At 40.3% G+C, this 18,022-nt stretch overlaps 2 protein-coding genes and 2 long non-coding RNA genes across 4 annotated transcripts; 1 reads left to right on the forward strand and 3 right to left on the reverse strand.

The window, feature by feature from the left end:
• Positions 1-471: 471 nt before the first annotated feature.
• Positions 472-1,668, reverse strand: LOC115247694 (G2/M phase-specific E3 ubiquitin-protein ligase-like). The gene is made up of 3 exons (XM_029830286.1): positions 1,389-1,668; positions 1,084-1,262; positions 472-843 (listed from the first exon to the last, which is right to left on the reverse strand). Exons 1-3 carry the CDS (start codon positions 1,546-1,548, stop codon positions 808-810), a joined length of 375 nt encoding a protein of 124 aa, XP_029686146.1. The 5' UTR covers positions 1,549-1,668; the 3' UTR covers positions 472-807.
• Positions 1,669-1,711: 43 nt separating this feature from the next.
• Positions 1,712-3,167, reverse strand: LOC115247696 (uncharacterized). The gene is made up of 3 exons (XR_003886789.1): positions 2,860-3,167; positions 2,637-2,755; positions 1,712-2,276 (listed from the first exon to the last, which is right to left on the reverse strand). It is a non-coding gene; the product is annotated as an uncharacterized lncRNA (long non-coding RNA).
• Positions 3,168-7,755: 4,588 nt separating this feature from the next.
• LOC115247530 (uncharacterized) lies at positions 7,756-9,962 on the reverse strand. The gene is made up of 6 exons (XM_029829544.1): positions 9,423-9,962; positions 9,200-9,318; positions 8,533-8,839; positions 8,352-8,428; positions 8,147-8,199; positions 7,756-7,996 (listed from the first exon to the last, which is right to left on the reverse strand). Exons 1-6 carry the CDS (start codon positions 9,589-9,591, stop codon positions 7,756-7,758), a joined length of 966 nt encoding a protein of 321 aa, XP_029685404.1. The 5' UTR covers positions 9,592-9,962.
• A 2,427-nt stretch (positions 9,963-12,389) lies between these two features.
• Positions 12,390-16,137, forward strand: LOC115247695 (uncharacterized). The gene is made up of 3 exons (XR_003886788.1): positions 12,390-12,837; positions 13,008-14,614; positions 14,726-16,137. It is a non-coding gene; the product is annotated as an uncharacterized lncRNA (long non-coding RNA).
• Positions 16,138-18,022: the final 1,885 nt, after the last annotated feature.

Genomic DNA, 18,022 nt, shown 5'->3' on the forward strand with positions numbered 1-18,022 from the left:
AATGTAATGATATCTTCTGTGTAACATAGGTTTGACTCCAGAGACTGTAGATTTCAAATCGAACAGACTCAACTGGATGCTTTTCCTGAGGCTCACCTGACAAGAGCTCCATGTGGGGATGCAAAGATGCAGGAGTACCTGGACTTTGCCATGCAGAGCAATCATTTACAGAAGGCAGAGTACTGGCAGTCTGCAACAGAGCTGTATCTGAAACTAAAAGAAATTATTCAGCTATGAGTTGGAAAGACATTATAAAGGTGTAACTTGTACACAAAGTGTCTTAATTTGTCACCTGCAGCATCATTATTTTAAAGTGGGAAATATGAATAAACATAATGCGTAGTAATGAGCATGGATTTCCTTTTTTGTTTAATAGATAAAATCGTGAACTACTGTTTCATGAACAGAACACAGTTTCAGAATGATGACCCCCCCCCCCCCAATTAAAACAAAAAACAAAACAGCCTCTTACTTTAATATCAAACACTTGCAACAAAACACATCTTTAACATCACTTTAACAGCCTCTTACTTTAACATCAAAACACTTGCAACTGCATCTTTAGGTGCACCAATGACAACGGCATAACAATAAACATTTTTGAGTCCAATATGGCTCATACACAGCCAAATCCTGGACTATTCTGAATTCCAAAGTCCATTTGTGCCTTAAACACACTGTAGGAATCCAGGAGTGGTAATTTCAACAAGTTAGAACAAGTATTTGACATTGGGAATGGAGAGCCATCCAGGAACTCAATTTTTGGCAACGGTTCCAACCCAGAAGGAGGAAGTGATGTGGCAAACATCAAAACGTCTTCCACAGACACAGCAGCCTTGCCTTCTGCAAAGAAAAAATGTTCAGGTAGATATACATGGTAATGTGCTTTGGGAGACACTGTGCTGTGTCTCATGATGCATTCTTGCAGAGCATCCAATGAAGCAGCATTCTCAATCTTAAAGACCAAAAAAGAGAAACATCACAATAAATATTTGGATATCCTTCCATATTTTTATTCACTGACATGCTGACATGATGTAACCATGGTGTGTTCTACCAAACTGTGCTTCATGCTATTCTCACCTCTTGCAAAACTTTCCTTATTTCCTCATCAGTTATTGCATTAACTGTTGAATTGAATGAAGGCCGGCCAGCAAGATACTGTACAAGATCTTCTGACAGGAAATGGGGCCCTGGACCTCCATGCACAACTGACAAAGCTATCATCTTTCCTGCCATGAAATATTCATCCTCCCTAACAGCTGCAAAGGAATTCATATTGCAAAATTAAAACATATATACACTTGAAGACATCGAGGAAAAGAAGCAAATGCAATGTGATTTATATATATTTAATTAGTGTAGCGCACATCTAACCCTATGCATACCCTTTGCATTGTAGACCAAGAACCGATGTCCATCGGATCCATCAAAAATGGGCCAGTCTTTCAGGTGTTTCATAAGCAGAGTAAAGAATTCTCTTCTGGGACCACCTGTGTCAATTCCCTCCTCAAAAACACTAGCATCATCAGTGAATCTCACCAGCATGTCACAGTTTTCAGTATACAGTATGTTGGACGCTTGAAACCTCTGACTGCTCCATCCCAAACATTAGCCCTTGAGATGTTGAACCTGCTGACCCTTTTGTGATCAATAGGTAGTGACAAGTTTGCCACAATGTCGGGCAGTGTAATGCTCATCTCCTCCCTGTAATGACAGAAAATGATTTAATTAATGGGTATCAACACACAATGAACCCTTTTAGCAGAATTAATTAAATACCAGCAATACTTCACAACAAAAAAACTGGAATGCCAGTCAGAAGTTCTTACACTGCAGTGTGTTGCAAATTCTCAACAACACTGCTGTAAAAACAAGAAAATTCCACAGATCATGTAGCTAATGGTGATATATCCTTCAGTGCAGCATCTAAAATAGATAAAATTATTGCATCATGCGATCCACTAACCTCCTTTAAAATGCTGTTCAAGGCAAATAAAAAAGGTGATCCTGCAATATGGCCTCCCAAATTCTTTATTATATTCTGCCAATTTGAATGGCCTTTCTGACCCAGGCACATGCATCACCTCAGAGCAGTCTGGATACAAAAGGTCATAAGTCCTTTCTGGTGTGTCCTGGTTGAATGTCCTCATCTTCTGGACTGCTTTTTTTAGGATGTCAGGTGCTTCTATATCTGGGTCAACAAATAACGGGAGTGTTCTCCCTCTTAGAGGTTTTAGAAAAGTCTCATGTCGCACCATTGTTCCAATGTTTATCTAAAAAATGAAAAAGGTACGGTTAATTTCATGTACTATAAAAAGTAACACAAAAGCTTATACATACACCAGTACTTCCCATTAATTATGGAGAACATGGAGGTGACATTTCCCTCCATGTTCTAATTTATGTCAACACAGTTTCATAGTTAGCCGAACATGACTGGAAACTACACTCCAGATACAGTAGTTGCACTGTCTTGCCGAGTTGCTTCAGCAAAGCGTCTCATCTTGCACGAGTGCTACATGCTTTAAAATCTATGCACAGATTCCTGTGTCAAAGTTCTCTTACATAGATCGATTTTTGAGCTACCCCGAGTCAGACAGTCGAGTATTGATAATACAGTCAGTACAACAGACCTGCACGTGTTTTCTCTCTTTAGCCCGATGTCTTCCCCCGTAGTTATAAGACTGACGCTCCTTGGATTTTGAATTTCTGTAGTCCAGGAACTGCTTATATGACGGTAAATGTTTTTCTGCTGAAATTAAAGTCAAGTTTACAGAAAGTTAGCAGCCGCTAACCAATGGTACAGCTGATTCACGTTGTACGTACTTCAGATAGCGACGGTTATGCTACACTAACTTTGCTTAGCATTAACAGGCTGTTGAGACGTCCCCGGTACGTCTGGTTCTTCAGTCTGGGCTGCAGCATTTAAAAACGCCAAAGACCGACCACAGGCAACACAAAACGGCGTCAATCTGTTCAAATGTTTGCCACAAAACGGGCAAAAGGCCACTTGCATGTCGTCCATCCTGCGTCACAATGAAGTCCTTACCCGCTTTCGATTAAAATGATGCAGTTGGTAATTCCCTTTCCGGCTGAAAAAGTAAGTTGGTAATTCCCATTCCGGCTGAAAAGTAACTTGTAAATTTGTTTTGTGCCGGCTCCTTTTTCTGCCGGAAAGGGTATTACCAACTGTACCGACGGAACGCATCCATTGGCCCAACCGTACCAAGGGTCGGTAATTCCCTTTCCGGAAGAAAAAGTTATTTGTAAATTTGTTCAGCCGCTTGTAAAAGTGTTTCGTCATTTGTAAATTTGTTTCATCCGCTTGTAAAAGTGTAAAAAACAGCTTGGTCAGATATTCATTGTGGTGGCCAATGGTCTTTCAAAACATTAGAGGACCCGCGTTGTCAGATTCAGATGTTACATGAAAATAAACGTTTTTGGTCCTGAAAAGAAAAAAAAGAACAAAACTCACATTTCTCCTTGTACAATGTTGATTGTCAGATTGTCCGTATAACACCTATTGAAAGCCCATATGCAGGATATCTGTATGAATCTTACTGCCACTGCTGTACCTTGAGGACAATTGTTCTTCAAGCTCTGAATGGTGGACAGTGAGGGTGCAGACAGAACAGTCAAGAACTGGCAATGGGGCTCCACAGAAAATGGAAGAAGCATCAGATGATCAGGAACAGCACATTCCTAACCCCACCGGAAGCCAGGCACACTATACATCGGGATATCCACACGAAAGTCATCACAAAGCCAAGGGTACACACCTACCCGACTATGGCCAACCACCCTCCAGAGAGGCCAAAGCACCTGCCATCCACCAAGCCCAGTGAGAAAAAGAGGACCCAACCTGAAAGCAACCCCGACGTGCAACACCCGAGAGAGCCAACTCATACAAACTCATAACCACTCGCAACACACACAGGTGCACTCAAATACCAACAACACACATATCCGCAAACACACAGAAAAGAAAAGAAACAAATAGTCGGATCCTAAATGGTCAGTTTTTGTGGGCACTCTAGAGTACAGGGTCCAACAACCCCCCATGACGTATGGGTACCCCAGGCCCAATGCTATTTTCCACGAACAGGAGTAATTTCTGCCACTGCTCCAGGGCACACAGGTACCCCGGGGACCCCCACTGCTCTCCCTCCAAACTGCTGGCAGCTTCCTGTCTGGAATGGGGTTGGAGAAAGTAGAGTTTCATATTTATGTGATGCAGTGAACCTCCACTGCAAAACTCCTGTAAATCCCTAAATTTCTGTGCATTTAACATTTTTGGGCAGATAAAAATGTAGTTAGACAAAGGGAATGGCTGCCATTTAGCACCCCACTTTCATCCGCCTACACCTCCCTCAATCCCAATCGTACAGAGTGGAAACAGTGGGTGTGAAATTGAAAAGGTGTTTGTGTCTTGTTAAAAGGGTGATTTTTATTTGGCTTTTGACACATTTAATCAACTTATTATTCTGTAATGTGAATAATTGAACATCTATAGATATGCTTGAGACCTCTAGCGCTTGCTGAAGAAATGCTTCACTGCAGAGAAGATCTTGTCCAAATAGTTCAAATTTTTGGTCGGTTCCTTCAGAAGACTCTTGGCTATGGATGTAATGCAACGTGGAACCGTTGTATCACAGCAATCAGTCCATAACTGCATGATCTCATCTATTGTGCCCAACTGTTTGCACAAGCTCTTGTGGATTGTCTCATCCAGTCTCTTGAATGAGTTGGCTGTGATATGACACTCGACATCCTGGAGTTCACTGCAGACTTTCTGAAACATGTGATCGACTAAATCAATGTTGTAGTTGGGTACCATCTTTGCATCTTGGTATAGGTGGTGTACTATCTTCTCAATTAAAAACCTGATGTATACTTGGTTTGCTGTGTAACGGGCATCGTGTGTTCTTTCAGTATGATCCAAAGGCACAACTTCTGGCTGTGTTGTGGTTTTCCGGGCTGGGAGGTTAACACTTTCAACGAGCTGTGTCAGCACAGTTTTCAGGAACCAGTTCATCATTACTTGACATGTCCAAGATTTCCTCCATATGTCTGCATGTAATTCATATTGGGATTTTGGAAGACCCTTACTTCGGCCATCAGCTTTTTGTATATTTTCCTGCCAGTATTTGTTCAGAAGTTGAAATAGTTTTTCAGTAAAAACCAAGTTATTAGTGTTGGAAACATGGTCAAGTGCAAGAACTATGGATGTCTCATTTTTACTATGAAGCCAAGACTCAATGTTATCTATCAGCTCCTTAACGGACTCGGTGCTCTCCGCCTTCTTGCTGGGGCAGTGCTTCCTCTTTAGTTGATCAATTAGGTGGTGAATCCAGATGTTAAGAAAACATTTCGTAAAGAAATTTCTCACCTTGCACCTTATTTTCCTCAATTTCTTTTTGTCCTGGGTTTTGTCATGTGACTTGAGGAGGTCACCTGAGAGGACACTAATTTCTAGAGCAGTGTCATTCCACACCTTCTCATATTCTGTGGCAGGTACATGCTCCAACATAGGACTAACAATTTCATTCAACTCTTCTTCCAGTATTTCTTGTATACCTTTTGGTGGTCTATCACTGCCACTTAGGACCCTTCCATATTCCTCATGTTGAACTTTACATTCTTGTTTGTGCTTTTTTGGCACAAAAGATTTCTTCATTTTCTTCCCAAACCTCTTCAAAAGTCCAGAGGCATAACTTATCATGGAATCCAATCCAAAGAAAGGAGTGACCCGCTCCTTATTCTTGGAAAGGATAGCTTCCAGGTTTTTTCCAACCTCTGTCTGAATCATTTCAGACAAGCTTCTTAATGTTTCATCTTCAGCTTGATCTGGAATGGCCAGAGCCTCAGAGAAACTCCTGGGAAATGATTCATTCATACTGGAAACAATACTTGCCCTACGTTTGGGATTTAATTTGATTTCTGCCAACAAGCTGGCTGTAGTTAAAGTCATAATGTCCAAAAGGAACTCGGCCAGCAGGATTCTTGTTTTTAAATCAGTGCAACCAGATATAATCAAGTTCCATTGTTCTTCTGTAATTTTTTCAAAAAGGGTTTTGACAGATGACCTGAAATTGTCCACTGTCAATGTCTCAATACGTTTTCTTGAAGAGCTCATCATTTTTAACAGTAGCTGTGACTATTATAGTTTGCTTCTACAGTATTGCGTGTAGTTAAATTTCTGCTTGACTGGTTTATGCTTGTATGAATGACTAAAATGAGAGGCATTATAACATCAAAGGCATTATAGCTTTGAATTGTTAACGAAAGTGTAGATGGCTTGTCCTTTGACTACATGTTTCTTGTATAAACATGAAAGCTGCCTATTACAGTCCTGGAGGATCAGTCAAGTGTGATCGGCCACTATTTTCTGTCATGCGTGCGAAACCTCTCTCTCATTCCCATGAGATTGAGGACTGATTGCGGCACGGAGAACGGAATCATGGCTGCAATTCAGTGCACCCTACGCCACCACCACAGAGACTACTACTCTGGACCGTCCAGCCACATGTATGGCTCATCCACAAATAACCAGAGGATTGAGTCCTGGTGCTCCATATTCAGAAAGGGGAGGTAAATGGCCTTCATCAAGTAATTTACCTTCTATTTCACTCATTCACTTATACATATGTATATGCTTAGAATGATCATTTATTTTACCAATTTCCATAGGAGTCAGTTCTGGATGGGAGTCAACGGGAGTCATGAGCATCAGTGTCTACTGAGATACTGCTTTAGTGATGTCATTCAGAAGGACTTGGACGAGTGTGTTGGATTGTGGAACAGCCACAGGATCCGGCCCTCCAAAACAGCATCATGTCCAGGAGGAGTGCCCAATGAGCTCTACTACTTACCACACCGGTAATATTTGATGGTAGATTGTCTGCAGTATGTCTGTTTTTCAAATAAATGTAATGATATCTTCTGTGTAACATAGGTTTGACTCCAGAGACTGTGGATTTCAAATCGAACAGACTCAACTGGATGCTTTTCCTGAGGCTCACCTGACAAGAGCTCCATGTGGGGATGCAAACATGCAGGAGTACCTGGACTTTGCCATGCAGAGCAATCATTTACAGAAGGCAGAGTACTGGCAGTCTGCAACAGAGCTGTATCTGAAACTAAAAGAAATTATTCAGCTATGAGTTGGAAAGACATTATAAAGGTGTAACTTGTACACAAAGTGTCTTAATTTGTCACCTGCAGCATCATTATTTTAAAGTGGGAAATATGAATAAACATAATGCGTAGTAATGAGCATGGATTTCCTTTTTTGTTTAATAGATAAAATCGTGAACTACTGTTTCATGAACAGAACACAGTTTCAGAATGATGACCCCCCCCCCCCCCCCCCCCCCAAATAAAACAAAAAACAAAACAGCCTCTTACTTTAACATCAAAACACTTGCAACAAAACACATCTTTAACATCACTTTAACAGCCTCTTACTTTGACATCAAAACACTTGCAACTGCACCTTTAGGTGCACCAATGACAACGGCATAACAATAAACATTTTTGAGTCCAATATGGCTCATAAACAGCCAAATCCTGGACTATTCTGAATTCCAAAGTCCATTTGTGCCTTAAACACACTGTAGGAATCCAGGAGTGGTAATTTCAACAAGTTAGAACAAGTATTTGACATTGGGAATGGAGAGCCATCCAGGAACTCAAGTTTTGGCAACGGTTCCAACCCAGAAGGAGGAAGTGACGTCAGCCCTGTGGCAAACATCAAAACGTCTTCCACAGACACAGCAGCCTCGCCTTCTGCAAAGAAAAAATGTTCAGGTAGATATACATGGTAATGTGCTTTGGGAGACACTGTGCTGTATCTTCAGCATCAGATATTACTATCTGAAAAACAAATGAACACGTATGAAATAACAACAATGGAAGTAAGGAATTTCCAGCTGCCACAGTCGGCCCAAATTCCTGACCAGGCTGAATAGTTGCTGAATGTCCTGGTGCATCTCTGAAACATGATTAAAATGACAAAATTATTACATTATTTATTTCTGTCCTTCAGGCAAGATTCCTAGTGCTTGACTGCCACTAGAAAGGACCTCTCATTAAATGTCTGACTCCCTCTTTGGCAAAGGCTGGGTGCCAAAAATGCACTGACCTTTCATGTTCCGGTATGTTTTGCGGAGTACTTTGGTTTTGTGGTTCAAAAACCTGACAGGAAACACAAATTTATCAACAATTAGTCTCAGCTTCCATAACGCGTCCCTCATCATGTACAGTATATATTAATACTGGAAGGTTGTCAGTTTTGTCATTGATAAATACATTTATTCATTTGTATATAATAGAAAATAATGGCTTACCACAGTGTCAGCTTGATTGAATTCAGCTGAGCTCCTTGAAGTGAGGACAATTTCAGAATCAGAATCTGATTCCACTGCTGTAAAAACAAAAAAAATCCACAGATCATGTAGCTAATGGTGATATATCCTTTAATGCAGCTTCTAAAATAGATAGAATTATTGCATCATGCGATCCACTAACCTCCTTTAAAATGCTGTTCAAGGCAAATAAAAAAGGTGATCCTGCAATATGGCCTCCCAAATTCTTTATTATATTCTGCCAATTTGAATGGCCTTTCTGACCCAGGCACATGCATCACCTCAGAGCAGTCTGGATACAAAAGGTCATAAGTCCCTTCTGGTGTGTCCTGGTTGAATGTCCTCATCTTCTGGACCGCTTTTTTTAGGATGTCAGGTGCTTCTATATCCGGGTCAACAAATAACGGGAGTGATCTCCCTCTTAGAGGTTTTAGAAAAGTCTCATGTCGCACCATCGTTCCAATGTTTGTCTAAAAAATGAAAAAGGTACGGTTAATTTCATGTACTATAAAAAGTAACACAAAAGCTTATACATACACCAGTACTTCCCATTAATTATGGAGAACATTGAGGTGACATTTCCCTCCATGTTCTAATTTATGTCAACACAGTTTCATAGTTAGCCGAACATGACTGGAAACTACACTCCAGATACAGTAGTTGCACTGTCTTGCCGAGTTGCTTCAGCAAAGCGTCTCATCTTGCACGAGTGCTACATGCTTTAAAATCTATGCACAGATTCCTGTGTCAAAGTTCTCTTACATAGATCGATTTTTGAGCTACCCCGAGTCAGACAGTCGAGTATTGATAATACAGTCAGTACAACAGACCTGCACGTATTTTCTCTCTTTAGCCCGATGTCTTCCCCCGTAGTTATAAGACTGACGCTCCTTGGATTTTGAATTTCTGTAGTCCAGGAACTGCTTATATGACGGTAAATGTTTTTCTGCTGAAATTAAAGTCAAGTTTACAGAAAGTTAGCAGCCGCTAACCAATGGTACAGCTGATTCACGTTGTACGTACTTCAGATAGCGACGGTTATGATACACTAACTTTGCTTAGCATTAACAGGCTGTTGAGACGTCCCCGGTACGGCTGGTTCTTCAGTCTGGGCTGCAGCATTTAAAAACGCCAAAGACCGACCACAGGCAACACAAAACGGCGTCAATCTGTTCAAATGTTTGCCACAAAACGGGCAAAAGGCCACTTGCATGTCGTCCATCCTGCGTCACGATGAAGTCCTTACCCGCTTTCGATTCAAATGATGCAGTTGGTAATTCCCTTTCCGGCTGAAAAAGTAAGTTGGTAATTCCCTAATGTATAGGCAGCAGTGATACAAGGTTGCATAACAAAGCTTGCTCTATCTGGATTATTGTAAATATCCACCCTCTTTGTATATTCCATTTGATTCTATCTTATTTTTTCCCCTGAGTGCTCTTGTTGCTGTTGTTGCACTGTAAATTTCCCCGTGTGGGACAATAAAGGATCTGAATCTGAATCTGAATCTATGACCTAAGTCCCTTGACTTTGATATTTGGAAGATCAAAGTCCCTCTAGAATCCAGAAAATCAGCAAATCAGCTCTTCCTTGGTCCATCATAGTTTTATCCGTCAGTACATATCTTAAGGTTAAAAATATATATGGAATCAAAATGTATCCAATGAAGGCTTCATGTAGGTGTACAAATTACATTGCAAGTTATCAAATAAGTTAAATTAAACAAAGAAAACCCCAACTCTACATGCTGAAAGACTCCAGTCCATCTAGTCCTTGGTTGATTAGTTTTCCTAATTATCAAGAAAAACTTCATTGTGCCTGATTAATTAATATATACTGTAACACTGATAACCAGCTGTCGACTTTAAGGCCACTGAATACAATGATTCACACACTGACAGTAAAGGTTATTTAAGAAGAACACAAAATATCTATTGTGTCTGAAAAACAGCTTTTTATTCATTGTGGTTGCCAATGGTCTTTCAAAACATTAGAGGACTGTCGTTGTCAGATTCAGATATTACATGAAAATAAACATTTTTGGTCCTGAAAAGAAAAAAAAGAACAAAACTCACATTTCTCCTTGTACAATGTTGATTGTCAGATTGTCCATTTAACACATATTGAAAGCCCATATGCAGGATATCTGTATGAATCTTGCTGCCACTGCTGTACCTTGAGGACCATTGTTTTTCAAGCTTTGAATGGTGAACAGTGAGGGTGCAGACAAAACAGCAAACTACAGCAGAACTTTACTGATAATTTAATTACCCTCCTTTGTCCCTGCACCACCTCTACATGACCTACTTGGGGTAGGTTTTTGCTGATGATCAAGCAAAGTAAAGGGATAGCATCCGTGAATGCAGCCCACATGCTGATTGGCTCAAAGGTGTTGGGTTAATAGGATGGGTGAAGGTTATTGTGGGGTTACTTTTTCTATTTCCACCTCCCAGATTGGTTTCAGTATAATAGCTATGAATAATGTTCTGATTTCAAGATACACAAAAGAGCATTAAATTTACATCTGCAACGCTTTTCTCTCACTGTGCCTTCAGAGAATCTCTCAATATAATTTGCAGTTGGATTGTTTCAACATCTAGTGAAAGTGCAATTGCCCATGTTTCACATTGGCTATCAGTGTGATTTGTGGAAATGTAACCTACATTCACCCTCATTCTATCTATAATAAAAAGATTCAATTATTACATTAAATTTCCATTCCTGATCAATCTAAGAAACCCACAGAAATGTATCCCGTATTGTAGTTGATAGTGCTTATGATGGAATACTGTATGAGAAATAATCACATCCATTACTGTCCCATTAATCTGCCCTGGGATCTTTATTTCGGGTATAAAAGTAGAGTTTTACAAAGACTTCCAAACTGATTGTTTTCACATTTGGCTAAAAAAAATTAAGGAAAAAAAATCAATCCATTAAGAAAATGAGGGATGTTCATAATTTTCTTAAATCCTCTCTATCAGCTACTTCATTTCATTTTCGTTCTTTTGTTGAGTCAGCAATTGGCACAGAGTTTCATATAGTAAATTAACTGTGGTTCCAGCAATAGATAGTGATGTGAGTCCAGCGTGAAAAGTCATTCTCCCATTCTTTTGTGTGGCCAGTCTCTCACAAATAATAATGTTGCAGTGTTAATTTAGTTTTTGCTTCTGTAGGCTTCCCTATGAACAACAGAGAAAAATCATGTCCTTCTCATCCTGTACAGAAATGCAAGTGTGACAGATCTCTGCACACGCTGACATGGATGCCCTTGAGGTGTAAAGATAGCTTGATTAATGTGTCAGCATAAAATTAATTTGGGAGCAGCCAGCTGAGTGATAGTAGCCAAAGAGTCAACAGGTCAACAGTAAGGGTGGTGGGGAGAGTTTGGCCAAAGGGGCTGGAAGATCCTGACATCTGTAGAGGACATGACTGCCTTGTTTGGTAGCAGATATGAAATGACACCACTTCCATTTTTCCAGAGGTTTTGAACCATTGAGTCAATAAATCCAAAACCACAATGACAGGGTTTTAGGTTTGGGACAGGAAAACCAGTCCCAATAAGCTGACCTTCAGATCTCTGCACCCTGTGTTTTTATCATCATACACATCACTCAAAGCTCCCCATAGCTTTTATATTTAAGCCCAAATCAACTTTTCCTGATATAATGGGCTAAAATACTATTTTACACCGTAGTGTTTCCACAAATATAGACTTGTGAATACAAATGACAGGTATGTTTTCTTTTATTGCCTGTGTGTTTTTTTTTTTTGTTTTTTTTTAACCAAATAGTCGGTATAGAGTCACCCATTTTAATTTATGCCGAGGGACAGCAAATGGAAATTAGTTTATAGCTAACTCTGGTGCAGCTAAAAAGCTGTATGTTGTCCTAGTGAGATAAATAAACAATTGAATACATAAATACATACATAAATTGTATTTGATTTTTTTTTTTTTCCATTATTTTATTTCCAGAGCGTTTTTCTCTGCAAAGAGCACTGGAGTTACTCAGTGCAATGGATGGAGACATGTCAGATTTAGAAAATTTGTCTGACAATGATGATGCCATCCTGGATGCCAATTATCAACCCCCACCTCAGGAGCAAAACAGCAGTGAGGATGAGAGTAGTGGTGATTAGGACCCCATTCCACAGCCCACTGAGCAGAGCAGGGGACGTAAACGTCTCCGTGGTGAAGATAATGGTTAGCCAAGACTTAGTGGATAATTGTTTATTTTAGGGCTTCAGGGCTAAGTAAATGTTTTAGAGGAATGCATAATGGTACAGCACCATTCAATGTTTGTAGCGAAATGCCAATTTACAACACTTGTTGACAGATTCAGGGACAGGTACAGGTTCAGACTATGGCGCTGCCAGATCAGTCAAACTCGGCAGATTGAGGCTGATGGCTCAAATGATGGCCCAGAAGAGCCAACACCAGGACCAAGCCCTCAGGGACAATCCAATAAAGGTAATAATAATAATGGTTCTTATTTTGGCATGCCTTGAAGGCAAATCATAAAATTTCATATAAATATCCACTCAGATTCAACTATGTTATGCACCAATAGACCTCAGTGAATTGCTTGTGTAACTTACTTCGCAATAAGCTTGATTTGTATTTTGATTCTGGTTGTGCAGGACGTGGAATGCGCTGGAGAGCAACTCTATTGATACCAAACCTTGCAGAGTTCGAAAATGAGGACGAAACTGAGCATGATAGAAATGGCTGGACCCCACTGAACTATTTTGAACAGTTTATAGATAGAGATTTAATGAAAACTATAGCAGATTGTACTAACGCTGTGTCACTGAGTAGGAGTGGGGACCTACTCAAAACATCAGTAGATGAGGTTTACCATTTTTTTGGTGCCTGTATTCTGATGTCCTGTGTCCCATACCCAAAAATGAGGATGTACTGGTCCAAATCCCTGAGATTCACTTCTATCACTGACAGATTCACTCGTGACAGATTCTTCAAACTGAGGCAATCTCTAAAAGTCCTGATTGATGATGATGTGCCAGAAGACCTGAGGAAGAGTGACAAATTCTGGAAGGTGCGACCTTTTCTGGATCGGATTTTGCAATGCTGCAGGTCTCAGACTCGGCCTGAATGCGTATCAATCGATGAGCAGATGTGTTAGAGCCAATTTAGTTTCCTTAGTTTAGATGTTTATTTGGGATAAGATTTATTGGCCTCAGGCCACGTGCTTTTATTTTGACACAGGCTTTGGTCACATGACCAAGTAAAGATGGCTGCCCCTCCCTTGGCAGTCAGTTCTCAGTTAAACAAAGGAATGGTTAGTGGTGATATAGTTTTTTACCGCTTAAACCTGGTAACCTTTGAACTTAGAAAATGAACACTTAAATTTACTTATTCAAACCTTTTTTGTTGAGCCATTTTATTTGGATTATTTAGCCTTATTTTGGAATACAAACAATTTGGATTTATACCACTGTGTGCCACCTGCTTGCCTGCATGTCATTTTCCCCCTCTGCTTGCTTGCCTGCCTGCCATTTCTCCCTCTGCCTACATGCTACTTACCTGCTTGTGGCCTACTCACCTGTTTGCCTCCATCTTAAACACCTTCAACCATCTAAAACCAAGGTATGAGCAACAGCTGTGCACAGTGTTTTAAGATAGGCGCGTAACAACAATACAACATCTTTCCTTTGAAGTTGAACTGAATTGAAACTGACACTCACAAGATGGTTCCTTTCACAGGAGCCTGTCCATGTAGGCAGTATTTGCCAATGAAGCTGAACCCTGTTGGCATAAAGAACTTTATTTGTGCTACAACAGATGGCATTGTGCTGGACTTTGATCTGTATCAAGGTTCAGGTGCATTGCGTGAGCAGGTCGAAGAACCAGAGGGTCTGAGTTTGGAAAGCTTATCCATGGCTCGTCTGTGTCGAACTCTGCATCGTGGCACAAAAGTGTATTGTGACCGGCTCTTCACAAGCATCCAAGGTGCGGAGTAAATGATGAAGAAGGAGCTGTACATGACTGGTACAGTAATGAAGAACTGCAGCATTGCAGAAGTTACCTACTGACAAAAGCATGCAAAATGCAGGAAGAGGTACTTCAACAGAAGTTTCCACTGAAGATGGAAAGTTGTGTGTAGTGAAGTGGTTTGACAAGAAACCAGTTCTGATGATGTCTGCTGTTCATGGTACACAACCTGAAGACACCTGCCAGCGCTGGGACAAGATACAGAAAAAATATGTGTCACGACCCAGCATTGTCCGTGAGTACCTCAAGATGGGTGGAGTTGACTTGATTGATAGAATGATCAGTTACTATTGCATGAGCACTCGTACTAAGAAGTGGACAATGAGAATGCTAATGCACTTTACAGATCTGGCTTTAGCCAACAGCTGGCTACTCTACCGCAAAGACCTGACAACGTGAGATGCACCACCAGAGCATCATGCAGTTCCTGGAGTTTCGTATGGAAGTGGCCAGGACCTTCTTGGCCCAGCAGTACAGTCAAGAAGATGATGCAGACTTTCCAGAGCTGTCAGAGGGAGAAGATGATTCAACACAAGGGAAAAGACGTCCAGTGATGGCAGTGCCCCATGTCTCTGTCCGCAGGAGGGCTAATGCACATCTCCCAGAGATGATCAGCCTGAAGAATGCAGCACGATGCAGAGCAGCAGGCTGCACAGGGAGAACCCGAGTGCGTTGTGTGACCTGCAAGGTGTTCTTGTGCTTGCAAACTGAGCTCAACTGTTACGCAGCATTTCACACATAAATGTGGACATGTTCCTAATATAAAAGGGCATACATAGCCAATGCCAAATGCCTTGAATGTTTTATTTTTTTGTTACAGGCATGTGACGTCTATCTGCAATTATTTGCAGCATTTCTAATTAGCCATATCGTAGCTGTGACTGTCTAAAGGGGGCAAAAATGTTATTTTGTTTTGTTTTTTGTTGCACAGCATTTTTTGTTCACTGTTACACTGTGACCTGCAAGGTGTTCTTGTGCTTGCAAACTGAGCGCAACTGTTACGCAGCATTTCACACATAGATGTGGACATGTTCCTAAAGAAAAGGGCACTAAATACTTTGAATGTTTTATATTTTGTTACAGACATATGACATCTATCTGCAACAGTTAGCATTGTTTCTAATGAGCCATATTGTAGCTGTGACTGTCCAAAAGGGGCAAACATGTTTTTTCATTTTGTTTTTTGGGCTGTGATGTTTAAAACATGTTCAAAAATATGTCTGTATGTGTTATTAATACATGCAAAAGCAGTCATTATAGTCTAACCTGTATTCAGGATTCAAATGAAGAGTTTTTCATTCTTTTACACAAAAAGTTTATAATTGACTTTATTGTGCTTTATGGAAATTCAAAACGAGTGTACACATATGCGGCCATCATTTTTCTCTAAAACTACATCATGTCAAAAGATGATGCTTAGTTTTTATACATATCAGGTTCCAATAAGTCCAAATAGCAAAGAGAAATAAAAATTGCATATCAAACAAGAGCTCGGGTCTTAAGAGGTTTTTTCAGTCCCTCTGTACACATAAGTGTACATTGTGTTTAGCAGCATATTACATTGTTACTTTTACTAAACTTTGTCAAATTTGCATGCCATAGCAAACTATATTATCCTCCATCCTCCTATATACTATAGGTATATAGTCACCCACAAAAAACAAATGATTTGCTGTGGCTCCACTATTTCATTGCAGCCATCAAAATCAGTTGTATCTGCATTTCTGTACTTTTTGATCAAGTCTGTTTGGCCTCATTAAAACAGTCTTTTGCCCTGTCTGACAGCCAGTCAAGTTCATTCAAGTGTCCTTCCTACACGAACAATGGCATTAAAAATGATTATTTCTCAGGACTGATGATCCGGCATCACTTTACCTTTTATCAGGTTGTTACTACAGGTGTAAATTACTGCTAATGTTTAAATGCTATTTCTTTTACTCCATAACCAGATATTTCTAAAATGTGATTAAGTGTGATACAAGTTACCAAGACTAACATTTTGGATTTAAAAAATGGACATACGCTTTCGAGTAAATCCATGTAATTTAATGCATCTTTCACAAACTTACGAGGGCACGTGGGATAGAAAACATTGGGATTCTGTTGGGATGAAGCAGAGAGGAGTTCAGGGGCTGAGGGGAACCTTTCTCAGGAAAATAACCTTGGATGTTGATGCGGGTAATGCATTCCCCCTCAAGTCATTGGGCTGTTTTGGGAAATAGCACCATTAAAGTCATCAGTGTCTACAATGTGGAAAGAACACTGGCATGTGGGAACAGAAAAAAGCCTGGCTGACCTTGATGGAGCTTATTAGCATAAAGCAGCCCTTTGGGCCCCATAGTGGGTGGTGGTGTGAATGCATCTGTGTGGAGGAGTGAAGGCAGTTGCAAGTTGCTTCTCATAACCTTGTATTAGACTCAGCCCAACTATAATAAAGGACTCAGTGCTGTTTATGCAGATTAATAATAAAATTGAGAATGATACAATGATTAATGTGTTTGTTGTAGTTTAATGAGAAACCCAGAATTGGCTAAAAATGGGATTCTTTCATCAGGAATGAGAGATGATCTCCAGTCAAATGCTTTTTCTGTGTGTATATTTTAGATGAATTCACTCCACATTCTGCAGTTACCAGCCTCTTATCCCAGGAACCACTATAGTGGTGTTGGAAGTTCCTTTTTCATACAACAGCTTTCCAAGTTGCTTCAGACCGGGTCTTTATATTCTGGTAAAAACAAACAGTTCTCACTATAAAGTGAGGTACATAATATAATAGCATCATGAAGTGCTCATTAGAAAACAAAGAGGAAAACAACAGAACCAACTTCCACAATTTCCTGTATTCCATTGTAGTAGACACACATGCACACACTTCCACATGTGAGCGCGCCACCTCTGCGCTGCCTACGTGTTTCTGTCTGGGAGGCAGCACATCTCTGGGCCTAATTGTATCTTGGAGCTACTATGCAGTTCATCTCTGGAGACCTCATTATAAGATCCACAAGCTGTTCAGGCACGTACAAGCTCTCCTCAATCTCACATCGCATCAGCTTGTACATCATGGACATGTGCAATGTCCTTCGCCCCGCTGCTGTATTGACAAAATAAATTAATTATTGTCGATTAGAAAATGGCACACCTACAGACGAAGGTGCCCGAGACATAGGGGAAAGTCGCTCTGCACATGTTTGATCTAGCTGTTTTCTTTAAGGACTTTGGTTTGTAGTTCTTATCAAAACCACCAGAGCAGTCTGATTTAAAGTCCCCCTTAAACTGTAGTCATTCATGCCAAAGTACCCACCTCATACTTCTTCATGAGCTTTCACACTGTTTCTTTTTTTAATTTTTAACAGAAAATACTATCATTTCCAATCTGACATCACAGGGTGTCTATATTTTATATCCCCTAGAATATTTCAGTAGTGTAACTTTAGTAAAAACATGCACATGTCCTTTATAATGAAAGTATATTCTATGACCTGATGCATGCAACAGCTGCTCATAATCATGTAGAATTCATGCAGGTTAAAGTGCGAAGAGGCTTTTTGTAGAATGTTACATTTGTTCTCCAAGGACGTGGGAAAAATTTGTGTAGAGCCGGAGCTGGGAAGCTGTAAGCTTAGCTTATCATGTGAACAGGAAC

The sequence above is a fragment of the Takifugu rubripes genome, chromosome 21, assembly GCF_901000725.2.
Source record: "Takifugu rubripes chromosome 21, fTakRub1.2, whole genome shotgun sequence".
NCBI classification, from domain to species: domain Eukaryota; kingdom Metazoa; phylum Chordata; class Actinopteri; order Tetraodontiformes; family Tetraodontidae; genus Takifugu; species Takifugu rubripes.